At 37.6% G+C, this 26,190-nt stretch overlaps 1 protein-coding gene across 10 annotated transcripts in view; it reads right to left on the bottom strand.

Annotated features, from left to right (window-relative positions):
• Positions 1–26,190, bottom strand: part of MAP2K5 (mitogen-activated protein kinase kinase 5) — a 266,821-nt gene that overhangs the window by 148,515 nt on the left and 92,116 nt on the right. For all 10 annotated transcript variants that reach the window (XR_004960015.1, XR_004960014.1, XR_004960022.1 and 7 more), the window contains exons 12-13: positions 7,630–7,691; positions 1,860–1,908 (exon numbers count right to left, since the gene is read on the bottom strand). Coding sequence is in view for 6 of the 10 variants with exons in the window: in XM_036265405.1 (XP_036121298.1) it covers positions 1,860–1,908; positions 7,630–7,691 (111 nt within the window). In the remaining 4 variants the exon portion in view is untranslated. The remainder of the gene's footprint in view (positions 1–1,859; positions 1,909–7,629; positions 7,692–26,190) is intronic.

Below are 26,190 nucleotides of genomic sequence, written 5' to 3'. Positions count from 1 at the left end.
TGTGGAGTGGGTCACTCCCTGTGGGAGCTGAGTTGGCCAAGCACAGACTGAAAAGAGAGGTCCAGGCTCAGGATTCCTTTATGAAACCTGTATGTTCTCAAACCATTCAGGCCCTCAGATGTCACGGACCAAAGAGCCCTTTCTTAGGCCATGCTGCCTCTAGAGCTGGGAGGGCCCTACCTGCCTCTGAGAGTCTCTGATCAACACCTTAGACTTCACTTTTAGATGTGGACATCATCCATTTGAAACATGTCTATCAAGATCTCATTTCAAGTGAAAAATTCAATTATTTCTCCAAAACAAAGAGTAAAACTAAAACCACATAATTTAGATACAGGAAATGCTAGAGGCATATCTATTTATCAACATCTATTTCTGATTTTAAAAATAAAAATAACTGCAGAGTAACTAACTAGTACTTCCCTATCCACTATAGTCCTTAGTGCTACTAAGATTCCTCACAGAAAGTTATGGCTAGTGAGAATTCATTATAAGCCAGATTGTGCTGTATGTCCCCAGTATAAGGATCACTTCAGTAATAACATTTGCATTTCCATGGCAAGGTCCTTTTTAATGAAAGGACCTATTGAGAACTGATGACTTCCTTGAGTTCCTTTGTCAAATGAAGACCAGATGTCCATAAAAATCAATAAAATGACAAGAACTGACCACTGTGTATTAACATGCCTATTAAAATGGCTACAGCCATTTTATGGGTTGGTGAGTATGTGGAGGTGAATATACAGGGAATAGAAGCAATATGTTATATTATGTTAAATACCATTTCTTTTCATCTTGGTGGTGAAAAATGCTCCATTTTTCTCCTACTCACAGTGTGTTTACATGCTTATTTGTACCCAGGAAGAGTAATCCTAACTCTCCAAATTTACATTTTACACCAACTATACTCTAGAAATAGAGTGGACTGGCTTTAAAGAAAAAATTAATTTATGATTCCATTTAATCAGCATAAATACCTTCAAGAACTGAATTGATATTTTACTTGTCAAAATGTATTTACTCTATTCCAAAGAGGAAGGAGGATTTAAGAAGAAACTGGAATCACTAGAATATGAAAACCACCATAACAAAAAACAACCTTTAGTGACAGATGTGGTACTGCAATTAAAGACATCAGTTGTTTTCTCTCTTTCATAGTTTATACCTTTTCTTTAAAAAAAAAACTTTCCTTTAATCACATCTAATGTGTATGCTGTTGCAGTCCTCAAATGTGCACTAAGCTATGCTGAGCAGATGTGGGAAATTAAACAGTACTGTTAGTAACATTAGGCTCTGAAGTTGCTTTGTTATCATCTGTTTCTCACTTAATAATTTGTTCCAAATGAATTCAGACATTTTGGGAACATTAAAAAAATGCAAAGAGAGGTTCCTTTTGCAACATTGAACTGTTATCTGATTATTCTTCTCATGTGTTCTGTTAATAAATTAGGAGATTAGTTTCTTATGCTTTCACCAATTCCTTATTTAAAGTTTCAATTTCAAGGTATGTGAAACAATCTCTTAAGAAACTGTGTATGTTAATAAAAAGAAAGGATGCAATTGTACAAAAGTGAAGGTTTTGCATTAACTAGAGTTAAGTAAGAAAAATAAGATCCTGTCATTTTCGAATATTATGAAATACCTTTTTACATGTTTGGTAAATATTATTCACAAAAATACAATATCAAGTTTATAATCAAAATCAGCACTTGAGTGAGAAAATAAGAAAAATAACATTTTCCTGACTACCAAATACATCAGCTTAAATATCACATCAATTATTCACTTTAAAAATCAAGGGATCTGAAGAGCTCCCCACCCCAGCTCAAATTGTCAAAGCTTATAAGCTCAGTACATACCTCTATGTAAAATCTTTAAACTCCACAAATAGGTAAGGCCTTTAACAACCTAAATTTAAGAAAGAGAAAACAGTACAATGATGATTTTTATAAGGAACTTTCCACATTTAAACATATAACCATATCAACCATAATTCTTCCTTTAAAACTCTGTCAACCAATATGCATCTCCCATTTCTGTGCCAGGCTCTTATACATTCTGCGAGGATACCAAATGCCCCACGTTCCTTCTTTTAACGAATTTTCAATGTTCTGGAGACAAGACATGAGAAATGAAAGAATTAAGTGTGTGTGAATAATATGACAAGTACATTTACTAAAGTTCGTAGTAGAGAGGGACAGGAAAAAGAGACAAGGTCCTTCATTTTTTAATTTTCTATACTTCTGTATGTAAACTTAAAAAAAAAGAGTCAAGCCCTGGCCGGTTTGGCTCAGCAGTTGGAGCGTCGGCCTGCGGTCCAGAGAGACCCGGGTTCGGTTCCTGCTAAGAGAACGTACCTCGGTTGCAGTTTGTCCCCGGCCCTGGCTGGTTGTGCGGGTGGCAGCCACTCGATGTGTCCCTTCACATCGATGTTTCTCTCTCTCTCTCTTCCTCTCTCTCCCTCCCGCTCTATCTGAACAAAAAATGGAAAAATGTCCTCGGGTGAGGAAAAAAAAAAAAAGAGTCAAGCCGTGACCGGTTTGGCTCAGCAGTTAGAGTGTCAGCCCGCGGACTAGAAAGGCCCGGGTTCGGTTCCCGCTAAGGGCATGTACCTCAGCTGCAGTTTGTACCCAGCCCCAGTTTGGGTCGTGTGGTTGGCAGCCACTCAATATGTCTCTTTCACATTCATGTTTCTCTCTCTCTCTTCCTCCCTCTCTCTCCCGCTATATCTGAGTATAAATGCAAAAATGTCCTCGGGTGAGGATAAAAAAAAAAAGACTAAAAAGCCAAGACAACTGAATGTGATGTATAACCCTAGACTGGATGCTGAACCAGAAATTTTTCTCTTTTGGTCTGTAGAGGTATTATCGGACAACTGGCAAAATCTGAATAAGGTGTGTTGGTTAGATAATAGTAATGTATCAATGCTAATTTCCTGATTTTGATCAGTATGTAGTGATAATCTAAGAGAATGTCTTTGTTCTTAGGAAATATACACCTGAAGTAGTTAGGAGCAAATGGTCATGATGTCCCCAACTTATTCTCAAATGTTTCAGAAAAAAATATGTAGTATTTTCGATCTGCGGTTGGGAATCCACGTATATGACGGGCTCACTTAAGTTATGTGCATATTCTTGTCTGCGCAGTGGTTAGTGCTCCTAAACCCCCTGTGTTGTTCAAGGGTCAACTGTGTGTGTGTGTGTGTCTGTGGTGTGTGTAAATGAATACATCAAAGGTGGTTAACAGTGGACAACTATGGAATCTAAGTGAAGCAAATGTGGGAATTCTTTGTATTATTCTCACAACTCTTCTGAAAGTCTAAAATAATTTCAAAATAAAAAGTTTCCCCAAAATGTTTTAAATGATACTGGGGTAAGAAAGAACAAAGTGGCCCATCTGGCTGATGCAAGCATAAATGTAGAATCATGTAGACAATACTGAAAAGGCAAGACAAGGAAATAAAGTGAGAAGATACAAACATCTGAATTAGATTTGGATTTCAGAATTTAACAGCCTGAGTAGAGAATAATTAGTTAAATAAGATACTGAAAAAAAGACATGTCTAAGACCCTAAGTACACAGGTTACAAGTGCTACCTTCTAAGGGAGAAACCTTATCATTAAAAGCTTTAAAAATCTTTATACAGAAATTATTGTAAAAGGAGATGCATATATTTTTATTTTTACCCGCTGACTGTATGCACTTGAGTGTGGACTTGCCAATTTTAAGCTATTTATAATTAGATATCAGATACATAAATGAATACCTATCACTCAAATTTACTATAAGAATTTAGAAGTACCTATCATTATAGGAAATTTGAGGTGGGTCAGAAATGTAAGAACAAGAAAAACTACCATTATGAGAAGTAACCGAGTGAGTTACATTTCTTGAAAATGATGAAAAGAGGATTGGGTACTAAATATGCAAGGGTTTTAGTTGATCAAGACTAAGAGTAATATTAAAAACAAAAATGCAAAGGGAGAAACCCAATTTCCAAAGATCTAGAAGAACATAAAATCTACATCAATTAATGCTGAGCAGAGGTTAACATATTTTAATTGTTCTCATAGAGTGGAATGTACTCCTGAAAGATTTGCTACCACAGTATAATCAATTCCACAATGTTTGTCTATTTTAAGAGAATAGAATATATTTTTACAGCAAATGATTTCTTCTGGGGTTTGGAATAAGTGGCATTACAATAAAATGTACATTTTCTGGACAGTAAGATAGTAAAAGAGAAAATACCAAAATAGTAATAAGGATAGCTTTAACACAAAAGGAGAAAACAAATGTCCTTAAATGCTTATAAAATACAACATTAATAATAAAAAAAACTGTCTGAGTAGTAGGACAAGGCCATCTTATTTAGCATGGAAGTAATCACCTTCTGAGTGCTAGAAGAAGGGTTACACGTCTCAATCTTAAGCTTCGTGACATATCATAAAACCTTTCCATTGAAGATAGCTCACCACTAAATACTGGTCCCACAGAAAAGAAATAACCAGAAAACACACAAGGAGAAGGTAATCCATCATATTCAGATTATCAGGCAGAGAAAAAGTAGAACAAATACTGATTTTATGATACTTGCTAAAATTATAAATTTTGTTAGAGATTAAAAAAAATTATTATTTTTCCAACTTGTCAAAATAGACTACATTTTCCTTTATAAGCATGTAAGAATCAAGGTAGAGGGAGCCAGAAATCTGTTGACTGAAAATCTAGAGGGTATTACTAGTATCCAGCAGGCCGGGCTTCACAACGAGTTGACAAAGCCTTGACACTAAAAGTACTTATATCTGCTGTCAATCACTCACTCCTTGACATGTCAAGCGCACATCCTTTCAGGGACAACTTCAATCAACATGCACTCAGAATAGAGTACACAGTATCACCGCTTTAGAAATGAGAGGAAAAATAAAATGTGGTAGAGGAGGGGAAGACTGAAAGGCATTTCTGTTTATAGGAGAGCAGATTCAAATGGAAAGTGGATAAAAATCATGGAGCAAGCTGGAAGGCTGAATTCTGCCAGTTTATGTGGATTTCCTTTTCTGGGAAAAATATTCTCTTGCCATACATCCTCCAAGAGAAAATTTGAACAACGTATCATAAAGGCTGACAGGGGTCCATCCTGTAATGAACCTTGGCTCTCTGGAAAATACAGTTAATCTGTGGAGGGAGAGATGCCCAGATAAGGTTCTAAGACACGAGAAGAATCTGAAGTGATAGTATGTGTTATTCCATTATTCTCTCATTCATGCTTCTCTTTCTTTTTAACTTTGTTCTCCCTTTCACTCCTTCCTCTTCTTTTTTCTCACTTTCTTAGGAGAGCAGAGTGAAAGTGGAGTCAAACAGTCCTTGGTTCAAATGATTACTGACCAGTTACATGATCACGCTTGGCAAATTATTTAACTTTTCTAAACCTCATCTTATACATGCATAAAATATGTACAAAAACCTATATTTTACAGAGCTGCTGTAAAGACTAAATGACAAAATTTGTATGTAAAATGTTTATCAATGATTGGCACAAGGAAGTCTTCACTCTACACCTATCCCCCCTTCCTGAATCTGTTGCTTCTGCCTTGAAAACAGCGCCCAGGCGCTCCCGTGGCCTCACCGAGAGCACTCTGATGAACTGTGCTGAAGCTGTCTTCAGAACTCTAGAGGACAGATAATCGAGGGTACCAGGAACCCAGTCGGGCTGTGAGAACAATTACTTTACAAATCATGGCCTGCAGCCCATCAATTTGCTAGTCTTATTTTGACTGGTAGAATCCTTCCACTGGTGTTTGTCAGTTTGAAAGATTATCCAAATTTGTAGCCTACTCAAATTACATTAAAAAATACACTTTGGAGGCACTACACAAGCTTAGGCCCCAGCAGAGTTATTAAAAGTGGCAGATGAAGAGCAAGATTATCAAAAGCATTTTTTCTACTCTGGCCACAGATAGTTTTCATTATTATGACCTGATAAGCCATAAAAGTTGGAGAAATTGGACACATTCTAGAAAAAAACAACTCCTAATTTTTAAAAAAACAAGGCAAATGTAAACAATGCCTTGGGTTAGCCTTTATTTTAAATGTCTTTCACTACGATAATTTTTGTCATATTTCCATTACCCAATAGATAAGCCCTATATGGAAACTGGAATATTAGTATTATTTTTTCTGACTCCATTCACTTCACAAGCTTCCCACTCCAGCAGAACTGAAAAGACTGGCCTTGTTTGGGTACCCTACACAAGAGGGAGGTAAGATTTATGAAGTCCAGGAAGAACACGCTTCTCTACTGAAGGCGGATTCCTATTTTAGTTAAGTTTAATAGATAATTGAGGATACAGAATCCATATACTTTTCCTCATTTTCAATTGACATCCTTGCCCTTTTTTGCCCTTTAGTATACATGTTATTAAACTTTAGAGCCAAGAACTGCCAAAAGCCACAAAGAATTCATTCCCACCCCAGATTAAAAAAGGAAATGAAACATTTTTATTTTCATCTATAATAGTGATTTAAGTACTCAAATTTCATACTAAACTAATCTACCTAAACATGAAGACTAGAAGCTATTTAACAGCAATAGCATCAGAAAAGAAAGTTCTCATCACCCTGTGCAGTTCACACCAATAATTAGAAAGAAAAAAGAAAAGCTGTGAATTACAATGCACTAAAACTAAGTAAGTGTCCATGTTGGATTAAAGGACTTGAGTTGTCAGTCTGATGTATAATGAATATGAAAAGCAGCCATTTAATTAAATGGTACATGGTATAATCGCTTTGTTCTGCACTAAACTGCCTAAGTTATCAGAGTGCCTTTAGTTTAGCAATTGTTTACTATTATACCACCTCATGACTTCTCTTAGACACGGTTTAACCTACATTATTCCAAGGTTGAAATCTGGGGCTTATATAGTAACTTGCTTTAATTGATATATTTTATCAGTTTATTAGTGTATTTATTAATGTAGAAAATAGAAAAAATGTTTTTATTTATTTATTTTTATTTTCTGATGTTGTTAATCCTTACTTGAGGATATTTTCTCCACTGATTTTTATTTTTATTTTTTGAGACAGAATAAGGGAGGGAGGGAGGGGGAAAGGGAGAGAGAGAGAGAGAGAGAGAAACATCGATGTGAGTGGGTCACAATGATTGGACGGGCTGCACATGAACGGGCTGACGCTCTAACCACAGAGCAACACCAGCTAGGCTAAAGTAGTATTTTCTTATAGACTGTTTTATTATTTCAATAATTTAGACTTTAAAAGTATTTTCTAATATGCCCATACTTATAAAATGTCCAAAAACCAGCTTTCTTTTCGAAGAACATGGATATTTTACTGGTCCATAAGATCGCTAAGGTCTTTGTAAACACGTGAAACTAAAACAGGTCATAGTGCCTATAATCCTGAAATATGTCACGTGACTACTATGTAGTTACTGTGTGGGTTGGTCTATGAAAAGAACAAAACACATAAATGATAAGAAAAGTGGGTTAAGAAGGGTCTGGTTATCAACAGGGACTGAAGAAGAGAAAAAAACATCCTGCGGATATAAGAAGAGCAAGGCTTGACTAGAGATGGAATCACCCAGATTTCATAAGGCTGAAGCCATATACTCACTGCTACTGCAATCCTTCCAAGGACATGCTCTGGAATTTTTCTATAGACATCCAAAGATCCCCCTGTAGAGACAAACATGTTGTGTTACGACAAATAAAACTATTACAACAGTGCACTGGGCCTCTCCTCTGCATTCATTGAAAAATTTTTTTTTCTCATCTTATATCATGCATTAAATGTCTGGGGTAAAACTGGCTTTTGTCCAATTTCATTTATAACATAATCACACTTTCAGATGAAGCATAACTAGATATTCTATTTTATTCCCAAGTGTATAATCACATACACACAAATACTGAAGAAAATTAGTCGAGGGCAGGCTAAGAAGCTATATTTATTTATATTTTTTGTTAACCTCAGTTAAGGATATTTTTCCATCAATCTGTACATAGAGTGGAAGGAAGGGAGGGAGGGAGGGAGAGGGAGAGAGAGAGAGAGAGAGACATCGATGCGAGAGAGACATATCGATTGGTTGCCTCCTGTACAACCTTGACTGGGGCTGAGGAATCATATCTGCAAACCAGGTGTGTGCCCTCGACGAGAAATCAAAGCCATGAGCCTCAGTCTGCAGGTTGACTCTCTTACCGCTGAGCCAAAGCGGCCAGGGCACTTTATGTAAATTTAAATACATATACAAAATGGAAGATTCTGTGGTGATTGCTGGGGTTGGGGGAGTGGAGGTGGAAGAGAGGATAAATGGTGATGAAAAAAAAACCCACTGAAGATCAATAGTACAATTACATTTGGGTATCTGCCTTGTGTAAGTTTTCTCAAATGTAAACCAGGACCCTATCTTAAAATTTTCACATTTACCAAACAAAAGTTGGTGAATATAAGGTTCAAAATACACACAAAAATGAATAAAGTACTAATGTCAACATCTACCTAAATAAATGTTACCCTTCAAATTATGTAACGCTTTGAAAACCACTTTGTGGGATAAAAAAAGAAAAACTAATCTCCTATGTCATAACATTTTTCACTAAAATGGTATTTACTAATACCCTTAACCTTTATCAGTTCAGCTTTTAGCAGTTTCTAAAAATCAAAACCACTAGATTGTGAACATAATAAAGGCAAGGGCCATGCTATTTGCTTGTTTGTTTTTAATTTTCATCAACTTAGAAGTTAGCAAACTAGCAAAGAGTAAATATTTATATCACCATAAATTTCACTAGATAGGCATAGTTATTTTTAAAGCAGTTTAAAAATAAACAGACTGCAAACCATTTGCAGTACCAATAATATCACTGAAAAAACTGCATAACTTTCCTAGGTAAGTATTTTAAAGAAACCAACATTCACTTGAAAGTATAAATTTAAATATGCTTGTTAATTTTAGAAAGAAGGACAAAGAACCATTACTTTACTCATATTAATGACATGATTATATGAGAACTATTTTAACAATAAGTAATAGTTTTCCTTTGAGTCAAGGTGAGTTGTACAGCTTTTCAGTTCTACAACAGAATTAGCCAGAATATTTAAGAAATAATTTGTTGCCCTGGCCGGTTTGGCTCAGCGGTTAGAGTGTCAGCCTGGACCAAAGATTCCAGGGTTCAATTCCAGTCGAGGGCATGTACCTTGGTTGCAGTTCAGTCCCCGGCCCTGGTCAGGGTTGTGCAGGAGGCAACCAGTTGATGTGTCCCTCTCACATCAATGTTTCTCTCTCTCTCTCTCTCTCTCTCTCTCTCTCTCTCTCTCTCTCTCTCTCTCCCCCCCCTCCCTCCCTCCCTCCCTTCTTTCCTCCCTCCCTCCCTCCCTTCCTCCCTGTCTGAAAATGGATGGAAAAATGGAAAAATATCCTTGGGTGAGGATTAAAAAAAAAAAAGAAATAATTTGTCTAATAGAATCTAAAAATGCATATATAACCACTTTACTACCAGATGATTAAAAAATATACTTCCCAAGAGATTAGCATGGAACATGTATTTCTTTTGAAATGTAGTCGTCTATTTTTCAAAAAGAAAATTTTTATATGTCAAGGTTTTCTAAAGCTGAACATCAGAGGGAAAAAAAGATAAAGCAGGAAAATGATCACTTGTTTAGGGAACATTGCCTTGTAGTTTCCAGAGTCGGACAAGAAGCTGGAAAACCACGGTGTGACTGCTTTGGCTCTGGTTACTACTGGGGAGATAATGAAAAAACACACTTCTGCAATGAGCTGAACCATCCTTATTTACTAAAATAGCATTTTTATTATAGATGCAATAAAGTGAAAGTATGGTAGAAAAATATTTTATGTTCTCATTGATCTTTCAGATGGATTGGCAGTTGTAAGGATGAACTGTGTCAAGAAGATCAAGCTTCCTGTGCCAGTGTTTGGAATACTGATAAATGCAGTTTACCGCGCCAATCCCTTATGAAGTGAACAGCTGGAGTGGCTCAAAACTAGGAGGTGTAAATCACTCACATATACTAGTAAGAAGTCCTAAGAGGAGATTTTAAAAAAAAATTCTCAACTGAGGATTTATCTTCAGACAGAGTGGGAGAGAGAGAGGGAAAAACATCGATGTGAGAGACACACTGATTAGTTGCCACTGCACCACTGCACAACCCCAACTGGGGCTGGGGACGAACTGCAACCAACGTACGTGCCCTTGGCCGGAATCAAACCTGGGACTCTTTGGTCCACAGGCCGATGCGCTAACCACTGAGAAAAACTGGCCAGGGCCCTAAGAGGAGATTTATTTTTACATAGGATATAAATCAGGGCTTAATTAGCTAAATGGACAATATTCAACAAGATATACCAAAAAGCCAAAGACTATGTTACTATCATTATCAGCAGAGCAAGCCAAAGGAGAACACTATTTTGATGTAGTTCACTGGGTTTTGGAAATATCCATTTAATCTTGATTATATCCCACTCTCCTTAGCCACCCATATAGGTAAATATTTACATAGCTGGCTCTGTGTCATCACAGAGTCATCCTGTCCTTAACATACTCATTAGAGATAACTGTCAGAGATGTGGCAGATCCACTCAGAATCGAGTTCTTATTAAGCCTGATGAGTTCTCTTTGTGCAGTTAAATAATTCTTATTAGGCTAAAAATGGCAGATGGTTTCAGTTTAATTTTTACTCAGTTTTACTGTAATTTCTATCCTATTCCCAAAAGGCAATTTTTAGACTCATCAAATTAGCAGACATTAGTGCTGGAGGGACATTAAAGATCAGTGCAATGACTTTATTTGACAGGTGGGAGAGGGAAACTGAGTCCCAGAGAAGTGAGTCTTCTATTCATGACCATGAGTCAGTTGAAGGCAGAGCTCATGAACGATCTGAGCCTCTGAACTCCCAGACCTGCAAAGGTCTAAAATGTTTCCTATAACATCCCATAGCTTAAGAAACACATATAAACTTTTTACAGTTTAAAAAGTCTCACTACAATGTGATATTATTACAACATATACTCAGAGAAATAGTTTCATCTTAGCTGAGATGTTGGTATTCTAGGCATTTAGAAACTCACTTATCTGTGGCACAGTTGGTCTGAACTGTTTGCTCATGGTTCCAAGGTCACTGATTTGCTACCTGTGACCTGTCATTTCCCAGTGTTCCCTGGCCTCAGGTCATTCTACCCATCATTTCATTGAATGCCACTACCACTGAAATGAGGAGGAAGAGTGCTAACGGATTAGCAAAAACCCAGTCTTAGCTGCCGAACAGCTACATGTTTCTGTTGATGAATTAGGGCTATCATCTTCATGTAACTAGGCCAAAAAGACTCAGGGGCAAGGTCTGTGCTGATCCTCATACAGGGACTAAAATAGAAAGTAGTGTCTCACATGTAGGATAAACACAAATGTAGCAAATGAACAAGAAGCAACATTACTATCATACCCATTGCAACATTTTCCCTAAAATGATCATAATCATTATTAATTCTAATAAAACTGAAATCTGGACCCATTCGCAAAAATTTCAGAAGTTCTCTTAGTGTCGGCTCTTTCTTTCTCGGCAACATGGGTTTTTCAGAAAACAATGTATTCCCATGATAGTAATCCAATTACAAGTGCATATATTCTGAGATGCATCTGGGTGTTTCTTAGAGAATTTAGTTTTGACTTAATGAGAAGGCATGTCACATCACTCCCCTGGAAGACACCACTTGCAATTGTCTTTATTCCACCTGACTTGGAGCTTGCCTAGTACAAAAAACCTTTTCCTTGGGGGCATTTGTTGAAAACAATGAGAAGCAATTGATTAATTTTGTAACTGACTGAGGTGGTGGATAACAGCTGAGGTAAACAACAAGCTAACCAAAAACATTAAAGGGAAAAGCTGGGGAACAAGATGTCCATAGAGGCTTTGAAAACCCCTATCATATTCTTGGACATGCGCATGCATTAAGACTGTTCAAAGATGGGGAAGAAATGGAGTTATACAAAAGCAACATTTTTGTACAATATTGAAAGGAAGTTGGTATTAATCTGCAATATATTGTTACAAATTAAGTTGTTAATTACAATCTCTAGAGAAACCAAAAGTATAACTCAAAAACTATGGTCTAAGAAAACACAAGAGAATGTAAATGATACATTAGAAAACATCTATTAAATGTAAAAGGAGGTAGTATGGAGGAGTAGAGGACCATAAAAGAAGAAGGCTTATAAAAAAAGCTTCTAATTTTAAATTAAACACTAATTAAATGAGAGGTTAACACAATAAATAAAAAAATTATCCAAATATTTGCTGTCTAGCCCTGGCTGGATTGGCTCAGCGGTTGGAGCGTTGGCCTGCAGACCAGAGAGTACCGGGTTCGGTTCCCACTAGGGCCCGTACCAAAAACAAAACAAACAAAAAAACCAAATATTTGCTGTCTATAAAAGATGCACTTCAAAAACCCAAATAGGTTGAAGGTAAACAATGAAAACAGATTTAATAAGCAAACAGTAATTATCAGGGAGCTGGAATGAATATACTAGTATGAAACAAAATAAACTCTTAGATAAATATTTTGACCAGAGGGGGAAAAAACACATTTTATAATAATAAAAGAGTCAATTCTTTAAAAGAATAAATATTATAAGCAACAGAAGGCAAAAATATATGAAGCATTAACTGACACAACTGATGGGAGAAATAGACAATAAAAAATATTAGAACTGAGAGGGGCGGGGGGAAGGAGGAGCTAAACCAAAGAACTTATATGTATGTATGAATAACCAGTGGACATAGACAACATTGCGTGGCAGGAGCAGGATAGGGAGAAGGAGGGTGTCTGCAGGGAAAAAGGAGAAACATCTGTAACAAAAATAAATTAATAAAAAAAAAAATATTAGAACTGGCTCTGGACAGATAGCTCAGTTGGTTAGATCATCGTCCCCATATGCCAAGGTTGCAGGTTTGATCTCTGGTGAGGGCACATATAAGAAGCAACCAATGAATGCATAAGTAAGTGGGAAAACAAATCAATGTCTCTCTCTCAAAATCAAGAAATAAAAAATTTATTAGAAAAAAATTTATTAGAAAAAAACCCCATTTCAAAAATGGATAGAACAGCTATCAAAGATTAATAAGGAAAGCAAATATTTAAACAACACCATAAATCAACTACACCTAATAGACATCTAAAAAGTACTGTACCCAACAACAGCAGAATACATTCTTCTCAGGTGCGTATGGAAAATATGAGGGCATAAATTAAATCTCAATAAATTTATTTATGCTTTTCTTTGTTGTTCTTGTTGTTTTTACTGTTGAAAATATTACAGATGTCCCCCTTTTTAATCTCAATAAATTTAAACGGACTAAAATCATACTAAGTTTGTTCTCTGACCTGAAAAGAATAATATAAATCAACAAGAGAAGGACATTCAATAGGGAAAATGATACACTCTTAAATAAAAATGGGTCAAAGAAGAAATGACAAGGGATTTCCTTTGTAGGGAATTAGAAAATACTTTGAGATAAATGAAAATGAGATTTCCGGTCAAGATGGTGGCATAGGTAAATGAGGTATCGTGTCCTCCCACAACCACATCAAAGTTACAACTAAACTACAGAACAATCATCATGGAAAACCGCCTGAAACAGAGCTGAATGGAAGTCCTACAACAATGAAATTAAAGAAGCTACATCAAGACTGCAATCAAGACTCAATTATCACAAAAGTGTGTAAAGTCCACACGAAGGGTGTACCTCAAGGGCCCAGCTGGAAGATCAGGGAGGCTGTGCCACTGGACCTAAAGGACACCTACTACAATAGGCCACCCTAGGAAGCCCAGGAGACACAGCAACTCTACCTAATACATAGATACAAACACAGGTAGGCAGCCAAAACAAGGAGAAAAAGAAACATGTCCCAAATGAAAGAACAGAACAAAACTCCAGGAAAAGAATTAAGCAAAATGGAGATAAGCAACTTAACAGATGCAGAGTTCAAAACACTGCTTGTAAGGATGCTCAATGAACTTAGTGAGAATTTCGATGAACTTAGTGAGGGCCTCAAGAGCATAAAATAGGACCAGTCAGAAATGAAGGAGGCACTAACTGAAATAAAGAATAATGTACAAAGATTCAATAGTAGAGTAGGTAAAGCCAAGAAACAAACCATTGATTTGGAATATAAGGAAGCAAAAAACATCCAATCAGAACAGCAGAAAGAAAAAAGAATCCAAAAAAATGAGGATAGTGTAAGGAGCTTTTGGGACAACTTCAAGCATTCCAACATTCGCATCTTGGGGGTATCAGAAGGAGAAGAGAGAGAACAAGAAATTGTAAACCTATTTGAAACAATAATGACAGAAAACTTCCCTAACTTGGTGAAGAAAACAGACATACAAGTCCAGGAAGCATGGAGAGTCCCAAACAAGATGAACCCCAAGAAGCTCACACCAAGACACATCATAATATAAAATGCAAAAGGTTCAAGACAAAGAGAGAATCTTAAAAGCAGCAAGAGAAAAGCAGTTAGTTACCTACAATGGAGTTCCCAGAAGACTGTCAGCTGATTTCTCAAAAGAAACTTTGCAGGCCAGAAGGGAGTGGCAAGAAATATTCAGAGTGATAAAAAGCAAGAACATACAACCAAGATTACTCTATTCTACAAAGCTATCATTTAGAATTGATGGCCACATGAAGAGTTTCCCAGACAAGAAAAAGCTAAAGGAGTTCATCACCACCAAACCATCATTGTATGAAATTTTGAAGAGTCTTATTGAAGAAAAAGAAGATAAAAAATATGAACAAACTCAATGGCAATAAATACATTATCTATCGACAACTGAATCTACAAACAAAATGAACAAGCAGAACAGAAACATTCTCATAGATACAGAGAACAATTTGTTGGTTGCCAGATGGGAGGGGGTTGGGGGAATGGGTGAAAAAGGAGAAAGGATTAAGAAGTACAAATTGATTGTTAGACTGACAAACCTCAAAGGGAAGAGGGGTGGGGGAGGGTGGAAAGAAATAAACCAAAGAACTTATATGTATATATCCATAACCAATGGACACAGACAACAGTGTGGGGAAAGGCAGAAGGGGGGCAGGAGTGGGGAGGAGGGGATCACTAGGGGATAAAGGAGAAACATCTATAATATATTCAACAATAAAGATAAGTTTAAAAAAAATTTTAAAAAGAAAATGAAAACACAACACATCAAAACTTTTAGGATATAGATAAAGCAGTGCTTAGAGGGAAATGTATAGCTGCAAACATTAAAGAATAGGAAAGATCTCAAATCAATATCTTACCAATGCTAGTAGAATTAATATATATGAGAGCAGAGGTAAATGGCTAAGAATAGAAAATTGAAGAAACCAAAAAGCAAAGAAACTGACCAACTTTTGGCTACACTGACATAAAATAAAAGAGAGAAGACTGAATTTACTAAAATCTAGAATGAAAGAGGGAATATTAATACTGACTTTACAGAAATAGAAATGATTATAAGAAAGTACTAGAGGATCTAGAAAATGGGGGTGGAATGAATGGAAGCTACACAGACCATCTCCCAGGACCAAACTGGAATTACAACTAAAATACAGACAAATAATCAGGAAAAAGAAACTGGAAACCAGCTTCGAGGACCATATAACCAGGGACACTGACTCAATCCTGGTAGGATTGTGGAGGTGCGAGAGGGGGGCTGGGAGCCCACGAACAGCAGCAATCTTAGCTGTGAGCAGTGCCCTGGGGGTTACACTCCCAAGTGGCTATACAGCGCAGAGCTGGGACAAACGCTAAACCAGCCACAGACTTTCACCTTGGGTTCCGTCAGAGGGAGGGCGGACTGGACAGGAACTGTATGGGGACATTCAGCATTTAGAGGGCGTTCAGAGCTTTTGCTGAGTTGCAGCCACACAGGATGGTGGCCATCTTACTCCTTCAAAGGGCTCTGGGGAGAGGCAGTGGCCTCTCCCTTGGAGATTAACCCCACCCAGTGGGCCATTGAAATGCAAATTGAGGTTCATTAACAATCAGCATCTGTCTGCTGCTGTGGGAAATCTCCTTACACTGAGCACCTGAGGGAGTTTTTCATTCAACTGAGGACACAAGGCTCTTCAAGTAACCACTACTGATAACCTCCAGGCAAAAAGCTAGAGGATAACTGAACCATTCCTGGGCTAACAACTCCAACCAGGAAAGTAAGACTGACAGTGGTATTTAACGTGGGTTCTCTCTCGCTCATCCAAACCCAGGAGAGGGAGCCACAAACAGCAGAACACCAACATCCACAGGGAAAATTTGGCAGGCTCCAATGCCCACTGTGATAGCCAAAATGGTGAAACAAAGAAACAAATGCCAAATGAAAGAATAAGAGACCTGTACCAAAGATGAGATAAATGAGGACCATTTAAGCAAGTTAACAGAGCTAGAATTCAGCGCCATGATCTTGAGGAAGCTCAACAGCATGGGTGAGGACATCAATACCATGAGTAAAGACATAGAAATGTTAAAATAAACCAACTGGAAATTAAAAACCACCAAGAAGAAATACAGAATGACATATCAGAAATAAAGAACACATTGGAAGGTCTAAACAGCAGAGTAGAGGAAGCTGAGGACCAGATCAGTGAATTAGAAGACAGGGTAGGAATAATCAACCAATCAAAAAAACAAACAAAAAAAACAATTAAAAAACAGGAAGATGGCTTAAGAGAACTGTGGGACAACTGGAAACGTAATAATATTCGCATCATAGAAGTCCCCGATGAAGAAGAAAATGAGCAAGGGTTAGAGAATATATTTGAAGAAAACTTCCCTAATTTGGTGAAGTAAGAAGGCATTCAAGTTCAAGAAGCACAGAGAGCCCCAAGTAAGAAGAACTGAAACAGGCCCACACCAAGACACATAGTAATTAAAATGCCAAAAATTAAAGACAAAGAGAGAATCCTAAAAGCAGCAAGAGATAAGCAACAGGTTACCTACAAAGTAACTCCCATAAGACTCTCAGCTGACTTCTCAACAGAAACATTACAGGCCAGAAGGGAATGGCACGAAGTAATCAAGGTCATGAAAAACAAAGATCTAAATCCAAGACTACTCTACCCAGCAAGGCTATCATTCAAAATAGAAGGTCAAATAAAGAGCTTCCCAGACAAAAAAAGGCTAAGGGAATACATTAGCACCAAACCAGCACTGCAAGAAATGTTGAAAGGACTGCTGTAATTAGAAGAAATAGAAAAAAATATATAACCACACTAAACAAAAATGGCAATAAATAAGTACATATCAATAATCACCCTAAATGTAAATGGATTGAATGTTCTGATAAAAAGACACAGAGTAGCTGACTGAATAAGAAAGCATGACTCATCTATATGTTGTTTACAAGAGACCCACCTCACAACACAAGACTCATAGGTTGAAAGTGAAGAGATGAAAAAAAATTTTCCAAACAAATGGAAAGGAAAAAAAAGCTGGGGTAGCAATTCTCATATCTGATAAAATAGATTTCAAAATGAAGGCCATAACTAGAGACAAAGAAGGCCACTACATAATATTGAAAGGATCTATCCACCAGGAGGATATAACCTAGATAAACATATATGCACCCAATATAGGAGCACCAAAATATATTAAAAATCTTCTGGAGGACTTCAAAGGAGAAATCAACAGCAATGCAATGATAGCAGGGGACTTCAACACCCCGCTGACATCACTGGATAGATACTCTAGACAAAAACTTAGCAAGGAAACAGAGACTAAATGAAGCACTAGACCAAATGGATTTAAAAGATATCTACAGAGAATTGCACCAAAACTACAGAATTCACATTCTTCTCAAGGGCACATGGGACATTCTCAAAGACAGACCACATGTTAGGACACAAACTAAATCTCTACAAGTTCAAGAAGACTGGAATCATATCAAGCATCTTCTCAGATCACAATGACATGAAACTAGAAATCAACTGCAACAAGAACATGCAAAGACATTTGAACACATGGAGGCTAAACAGCATGTTATTAAACAATGAATGGGTTACCGAGGAGGTCAAGGAAGAAATTAAAAACTTCCTGGAAACCAATGCAAATGAACACACAATAGCACAATATCTATGGGATGCAGCGAAAGCAGTTCTGGGAGGGAAGTTCATAGTACTACAGGCCTACCTCAAGAAACAAGAAAAATTTCTAATAGACTATCTAACCTCACAACTTAAAGAACTAGAAAGTAAACAAAAAGAAAACCCCAAAGCAAGTACAAGGAAGGAAATAGTAAAGATCAGAGCAGAAATAAATAACATAGCGACCAAAAAAAAAAAAAATTCAAAGGATGAATGTAACAAAGAGCTAGTTTTTTGAAAAGATAAACAAGATTGATGGACCCTTAGTTAGATTCACCAAGAAACAAAGACAGAGAACCCAAATAAACAAAATCAGATATGAAAGAAGAGAAGTAACAACTGACACCACAGAAATACAAAAGATTGTTAACAACTACTATGCACAATTATATGGCAACAAATTCGACAATCTAAGAGAAATGGACAAATTTCTAGAAACACACAGTCTCCCAAAACTGGACCGGGAAGAGATAGAAAACTTAAACAGACCAATAACAACTAAGGAAATTGAAAATATAATCAAGACTCTCCCAGCAAACAAAGGCCAAGGCCCAGATGGCTTCACAGGGGAGTTTTACTGAACATTCAAAAAAGAACTAACATCCATTCTCCTCATACTATTTCAAAAAATTCAAGAAAAAGGAAGACTTCCATACTCCTTTTATGAGGCCAGCATAATTCTAATTCCAAAACCAGAAAAAGACACCACAAAAAAAGAAAACTAATGCCAATATCCTTGATGAACATAGAGGCCAAAATCCTGAACAAAATACTAGCAAAGCGAATCCAGCAATACATAAAAAACATTATTCACCATGACCAAGTGGGATTCATTCCAGGGATGCAAGGCTGGTAGAATATTTGCAAATCAATAAATGTGATACACCACACGAATAGAATAAAGAATAAAAACCACATGATCATATCATTAGATGCTGAAAAAGCATTCAACAAAATCCAGCATCCATTTCTGATCAAAACGCTCAGCAATCTGGGAATAGAGGGATCATATCTCGACATAATAAAGACCATATATGAAAGACCTACAGCCAACATCATACTCAGTGGGCAGAAACTAAAAGCATTTCCCTTAAGAACAGGAACAAGACAGGGATGCCCACTTTCGACACTCTTATTTAACATAGTACTGGAAGTCTTAGCCATAGCAATCAGACATGAAGAAAAAATAAAAGAAATCCAAATTGGAAAGGAGGAAGTGAAACTGTCATTAGTTGCAGATGGCATGATATTATACATAGAAAATCCTAAAGACTCCATCAAAAATCTACTAGACTTAATAAATAAATTTGGCAAAGTAGCAGTATACAAAATTAACGTCAAGAAATCGACAGCATTCTTACACACCAATGATGAACTCACAAATAGAGAAACTGAAAAAACAATGCCAATTACCATCGCGGCAAAAAAAATTAAGATACCTAGGAATAGACTTAACCAAAGAAGTAAAGAACCTATTTTCAGAAAACTACAGGAAATTGAAAAAAGAAATAGAGGAAGATATAAAAAAGTGGAAGCACATACCTTGTTCATGGATTGGAAGAATTAACATCATTAAAATGTCCATATTACCCAAAACAATCTATAGATTCAATGCAACATCAAAATACCAAGGACATATTTCACAGAACTAGAACAAATACTTCAAAAGTTCATATGGAACCAAAAAGACCCCGAATAGCCACAGCAATCTTGAAAAAGAAGGACAAAGTAGGTGGGATCACAATACCAGATATCAGGTTATACTACAAAGCTACTGTAATCAAAACAGCCTGGTACTGGCCCAAGAACAGGCATGTAGACCAGTGGACAGAATAGAGAACCCAGAAATGGACCCAAGACACTATGTTCAATTAATATTTGACAAAGGAGACAAGAGCATACAATGGAGTAAAGACAGCCTCTTTAATAAATGGTGTTGGGAAAATTGGACAGCTACATGCAAAAAAAATGAAACTAGGCCATCAACTTACACTATACACAAAAACAAACTCAAAATGGATAAAATACTTAAATGTGACCTGTGAATCCATAAAAATTCTAGAAGAAAATGTAGGCAACAAAATTTCAGACATCGCACGCAGCAGAATTTTCACTGATACATCACCTAAGGCAACAGAAACAAAGGAAAAAATGAACACATGGGACTACATCCAACTAAAAAGCTACTGCACAGCAAAAGAAAAAAACCATCAAATGGAAAGGCAACCCACTGTATGGGAGAGGATCATTGCCAATGATACATCAGATAAGGGGTTAATTTCCAAAATTATATATAGAGTACTCATACAACTCAACAAACGGAAGACAAAGAACCCAATTAAAAAATGGGCAGAGGAGCTGAATAGACACCTCACCAAACAGGACATACAAATGGCCAAGAGACATATGAAGAAATGCTCAACATCACTAATCAACAGAGAGATGCTAATTAAACCAACAATGAGGTATCCCCTCACACCTATCAGAATGGCCGCCATCAACAAATCATCAAACAACAAGTGTTGGCGAGGGTGTGGAGAAAAGGGGACTCTAGTACACTGCTGGTGGGAATGCAGACTGGTGCAGCCACTATGGAAAACACTATGGTGTTACCTCAAAAAATTAAAAATTGAACTTCCATTTTACCCAATGATCCCACTTCTAGGAATATACTCTAAGAAGCCTGAAACACCAATCAGGAAGAATATATGTACCCCCATGTTCATAGCAGCACTATTCACAATAGCTAAGATCTGGAAACAGCCCAAGTGTCCATCAGTAGACGAATGGAAAAAAAGCCGTGGTACATGTACACAATGGAGTACTATGCAGCTGTAAGAAAGAAAGATCTCTTATCCTTTGAGACGACATGGAGGGACCTGGAAAGTATTATCCTCAGCGAAATGAGCCACGCAGAAAAAGACAAATACCACATGATCTCACTTATTTGTGGAATATAATGATCATAACAGCCTGAGGAATAGAGTAGACCCAGAGATGTGGAAGTAGGGTACAGACTGACAACCCTCAGATGAGGGGGTGGTGGGGGAGGGAAGAGATAAACCACAGAACTTACATGCATGTACGCATAACATGGACGTGGACAACAAAGTCAGGGATGGGGTGGGGGGATGGGCAGGAAGGTGTCAATGGGGTAAAAAAGGAGAGACATCTGTAAGAAAAATAAATAAATAAATAAGTACTAGAAACAACTGTATACCAACAAACAATCTAGATAAAGTAGACACATTTCCATAAAGTCACCAACTACCAAAAGTGACTCAAGAAGAAACAGAAATTCTGAATAAACTTATAACTACTAATTATAAAGAGACTGATTGGAATTCAAAAAAGTACTCACAAATATTCAGCCTTAAAAAGAGTAAATTCTGACACATGCCACATAAATGAGCCATGAGGACATAATACAAAGTGAAATAAGGCAATCCCCAAAATACAAATTCTATATGATTCCACTTAAATGAGGTACTGACAGTAGTATAATTCATAAAGACAGAAAGTAGAATGGTGGTTGCCAGGGGTTAGAGGTAGGAGGCAATGAGGAATTATTGTTTTTTTATTGTTGTTATTAATCCTCACCTGAGGATATTTTTCCATTGATTTTTTAAGACAGAGTGGAAAAGAGGGAGGAAGGGGGAGAGCGCTTGCGCCAGAGAGAAACTTCAATTGGTTGCCTCCCACATGACCTTGACTGGGGCTAGTAATGGAACCAGGTGTGCCCTTGACCAGGAATTGAACCCGAGACCCTTCCATCCTAGGGCCAACACTCTAACTGCTGATCCAAACCTCACTAGGCCACACAAGAATGAGCTTTGGGCCTGGAATACTTGCTTATCAAAAAGAAGAGCCCACGTAGCCTGTGCTGGGCTTATCTCCCTGTTTGGGAATATCTTTCCCTGTTTCAGACTCAATATGTACTCCTTTGTTCTCCTTAAGTGTGTATGTTAATGATCCTCAGGCACATCCCCAGCTTGAAGCATTTCTGACTCCACAGGAGTGTGGTGGGCATTTAATATGTTTTCATTGACTTTTTTTTTTTTTAGAGAAATGGAAAGGGAGATAGATAGAAACATTGATGGGCTGCCTCCTGCACACACCCCCACTGGGGATTGAGCCCACAACCTGGGCATGTGCCCTGACCTGGAATTGAACTGGGACCTCTCAGTCCATGGGACAATGCTCGATCCACTGAGCCATACTGGCCAGGATGGGAGTGTCGTTTTTTAACTGCAGCACAAGCGGGGTGTGTACAGGCCCAATGCTCTGCATAGGCTATCCAGGGGACCTGCTGCTGGCCATAAACTGATACTACTAAAGCTGATCTTTCTCTCTCTCTTTTTTTATCCTCACTCGAGGAGAGTTTTGCATTTATCTTCAGATAGAGTGGGAGGGAGAGAGGGAAGAAGAGAGAGAGAGAGAAACATCGATATGAGAGAGACACATCGAGTGGCTGCCACCCACACGAACCCAGCCGGGGCTGGGAACAAACTGCAACCAAGGTACGTGCCCTTGGCAGGAACCAAACCCGGGACTCTCCAGTCCGTGGGCCGACGCTCTAACCGCTGAACCAAACCGGCCATTACTCTTTTTAATGTGAGTAATGTATTATTCAATCCAGTGTTTGGACGTCTCCTGATAATAGGCAACAGATGCCACTTGACCACAAAAACTACTCACACAAAAACCCCCCCCCCAAAACCCAGGTGGTTTCACTGGTGAATTCTACCAAATGTTTAAAGAATTAATATCAATCATTCACAAACTCTTCCAAAAAACAGAGGACAAGGGAACATTTTCCAAGTCATTCTTTGAAGACAGTATTATCTTGATACCAAGACCAGACAATGATATTACAAGAAAAGAAAATCACAATACAGATGTAAAAGTCCTCAAAAATATACTAGCACACTGAATCTAGCAACATATAAAAAGGATTATACATCATGACCAAGTAAAATTATCCCAGGAATGCAAGATTGGTTCAACGTGCAAAAATCAATTAATATATAACAATTAGAGAATAGAGGACAAAAAACACATGTTAATTTCAATAGTCACAGAAAAAGCATTTGACAAAATCTAACATCCTTTCATGATAAAAATACTCAACAAAGATGGAAGAGAAGGGGACTTCCATAGCCTGATAACGAACATCTACCAAAAACCCACATCACACATAGTGGTAAAAGAGTGAAAATTTTCCTTCTAAGATAAGGAGTAAAGGAAGGATGTCTGTTCTCACCACTTCTATTTTTGTTATTGTTGTTTAATCCTCACCAGAGGATATTTTCCATTGATTTTTAGAGAGAGTGGGAGGGAGCGAGTGAGGTTTCAGGGATCCTGCAACCTAGGTACGTGCCCTTGACTGGGAATCATTGAACCCTAGGTCCTTTGGTGCAAGGACCAATGCTCTAACCACTGACCCACATTGATCAGGGCTAAATATATATATTTTTGACGCTATTATAAAGAAGTCAGTACCCCTGACTAAATAGTCAAGTATTACATGTTTTAAAAATTCTTGCCCTGGCTGGTTTGGCTCAGCGGTTAGAGCATAGAGTTGCGGGTTTGATTCTGGTCAAGGGCATCTCCGTTGCGGTTTGATCCTCGGCCCTGGTCGGGGTCATGCAGGAGGCAATCAGTTGATATGTCTCTCTCACATCAATGTTTCTCTCTCTCCCCCTCCCTCTCTTCCACTCTCTCTAAAAGTCAATGGAAAAATATCCTTGGGTGAGAATAAACTATTTAGTCAGGGGTACTGACCTCTTTTCCCTTAGATTGTCAAATTAAAAAGTGACAATAGCTGTCCGGTGTGAATAAATCAAAATTATACCTTTTTTTTTTTTTTTGTCTGATCAGCAAAAGATATAATTTGGCCAAAAAGTGGAAACATTCAAACGCTCATCAACAAATGAATGAGTAAACAAAATTTCAGTCATAAAAAGGAATGAAGTGCAGTCATGCGTTGCTTAATGACGGGGTACATTCTGAGAAATGCATGGTTAAGCGATTTTATCCTTGTGTGAACATCACAGAGTACACTTATACAAATCTAGATAATATAGCTCAGTACACACCTAGGCTATATGGAACAGTCTATTGCTCCTAGGTTACAAACCTATACTGTGTATGTTACTGTGCTGAATACTGTAGGCAACTGTAACACAATGAAAAATAATTGTATATCTAAACATAGAAAAGGTTCAGTAAAAGTAAGGTATAAAAGATAAAAAGTGGCACACCTGTACAGGGTACTTATTATAAACGGAGTTTGTAGAACTGGAAATTGCTCTGGGTGAGTCAGTGAGTGAGTGGTGAGTGAACATGAAGGCCCAGGACACTGCTGTGCACTACTGTAGACTTTATAAACACTGTCCCACAAGCCCTCCCCGTTCCTTCCACAGGGTCAGAAATAGAACATCAAAGCTGTCAATGCTGCTCCATGCATAGAGATGTAGACTAGATTGATTGGAAATACCGAGAAACTGACTGGGTAAGGCGTGGATCACTGTAATAGTGATCTGTAGGGAGGAAGTGAAAGTGATCCTTCCAGAGGAAGAGTAGGAATAAGAAATCAAGACAGAATAGAACCCTGGCTGCTTTGGCTCAGTGGTTACAGCATTGGCCTGAGGACCAGAATCACAGGTTCGATTCTGGTCAGGGGCATGTACCTTGGTTGTGGTTCGGTACTGGCCCTGGTTGGGGTTGTTTGGGAGGCAGCCAATCAATGTGTCTCTCTTGCATCAATGTTTCTCTCTGTCTCTCTCTTCCTCCCTCCTACTCTATCTGAAGATAAATGGAAAAATATCCTCGGGTGAGGATTAAAAAAAAAAGAAATCAAGATAGAGAGATAAAGGAATATAGAGGCTTGTTACCGCAATGTAGTTCTGGCTATTGCATGTTAGAGCAGCGGTCAGATTACGGAACTTGTATTCATTAAAATAGTGGGTTTAACATGGAGAGGGTGTAGAAGTGAGAACTCAGTATTTTGATTTTGTAAACTTGTTTTTGGTTCCATTGATCCTATCTGGCACAAAGGACTCTGTCTGACATTGAATTGATGGAAGAAATAAAACATATCTATGCTTTACATCATTATAACCTGAAAATATTTCCAAAGGACAGGGACAGGCTGGCTCCACTCGAGCACAGAGAGCTTCTACCAAAGTGGCGGTGGCACTTCATACCTGTTAGGGTAGCTCCCGTGGACCTTGTACAGGATCTTAGGTCCTCAAACAAAGACTTCACAGTAAATTATTATTATTTTTAGAGATTTTATTTATTTTTAAAATTTTTATCTCTTTAGTTAATTAATTTTTTCATTGTGCACAGTATTAGAGATGTCCTGAATTTATAGTAAATTACTCTGAAGACTGTCAAGCTTGATCTGGGAGGGCTATAACACCCTTTGAATATGGAGGGCTGGGATGCAAGCTCCTGTGTGGTGAAGCAGGTCAGTAGCTGACTGACTGGAATGTAATCTGTGAACTCAAAATCGAGGTGCTGTGAGTGAGAGGGAATCTATTGCCAAGCCCCACAGATATTGCTCCTGCCAGAAGAAAATATAATTCCTTTTGAACTATATATCTTTCCATTTCTTACAGGAAACTCAGCTCCATTATAATCTTATGGGACCACTGTTGTTTCTGTGGTCCGACATTGTCTAAAATGTTATGTAGCACACGACTGTACTAACACACGATACAACACAAATGAACCTTGAGAACATTATGCTAAGTCAGAGATTTTCAACCTTTTTCATCTCACATTACACATAAACTAATTACTAAAATTTTGAGGCATACCAAGCCATATATCTTTTGCCTTTCTGACAAAAATTAGGTTAATTTTGATAAATAGTAATTACCTACCCTTTTTGCTCCAAAGTGACTTTAAAAAAAAATCAGGTGCTTATACTTGTATATAAGAATTTCTGGTACCAAGAATTAACCAATCAGATGCAACCATATTAGGTAACATGACCAATAAGATGCAATTCTATTATATGACCTATAT

The sequence above is a fragment of the Molossus molossus genome, unplaced genomic scaffold (assembly GCF_014108415.1).
Source record: "Molossus molossus isolate mMolMol1 unplaced genomic scaffold, mMolMol1.p scaffold_m16_p_1, whole genome shotgun sequence".
Classification (NCBI taxonomy): domain Eukaryota; kingdom Metazoa; phylum Chordata; class Mammalia; order Chiroptera; family Molossidae; genus Molossus; species Molossus molossus.
Note: the sequence above shows the minus strand (reverse complement) of the source record. Positions and strands in the feature narration are given on the sequence as shown.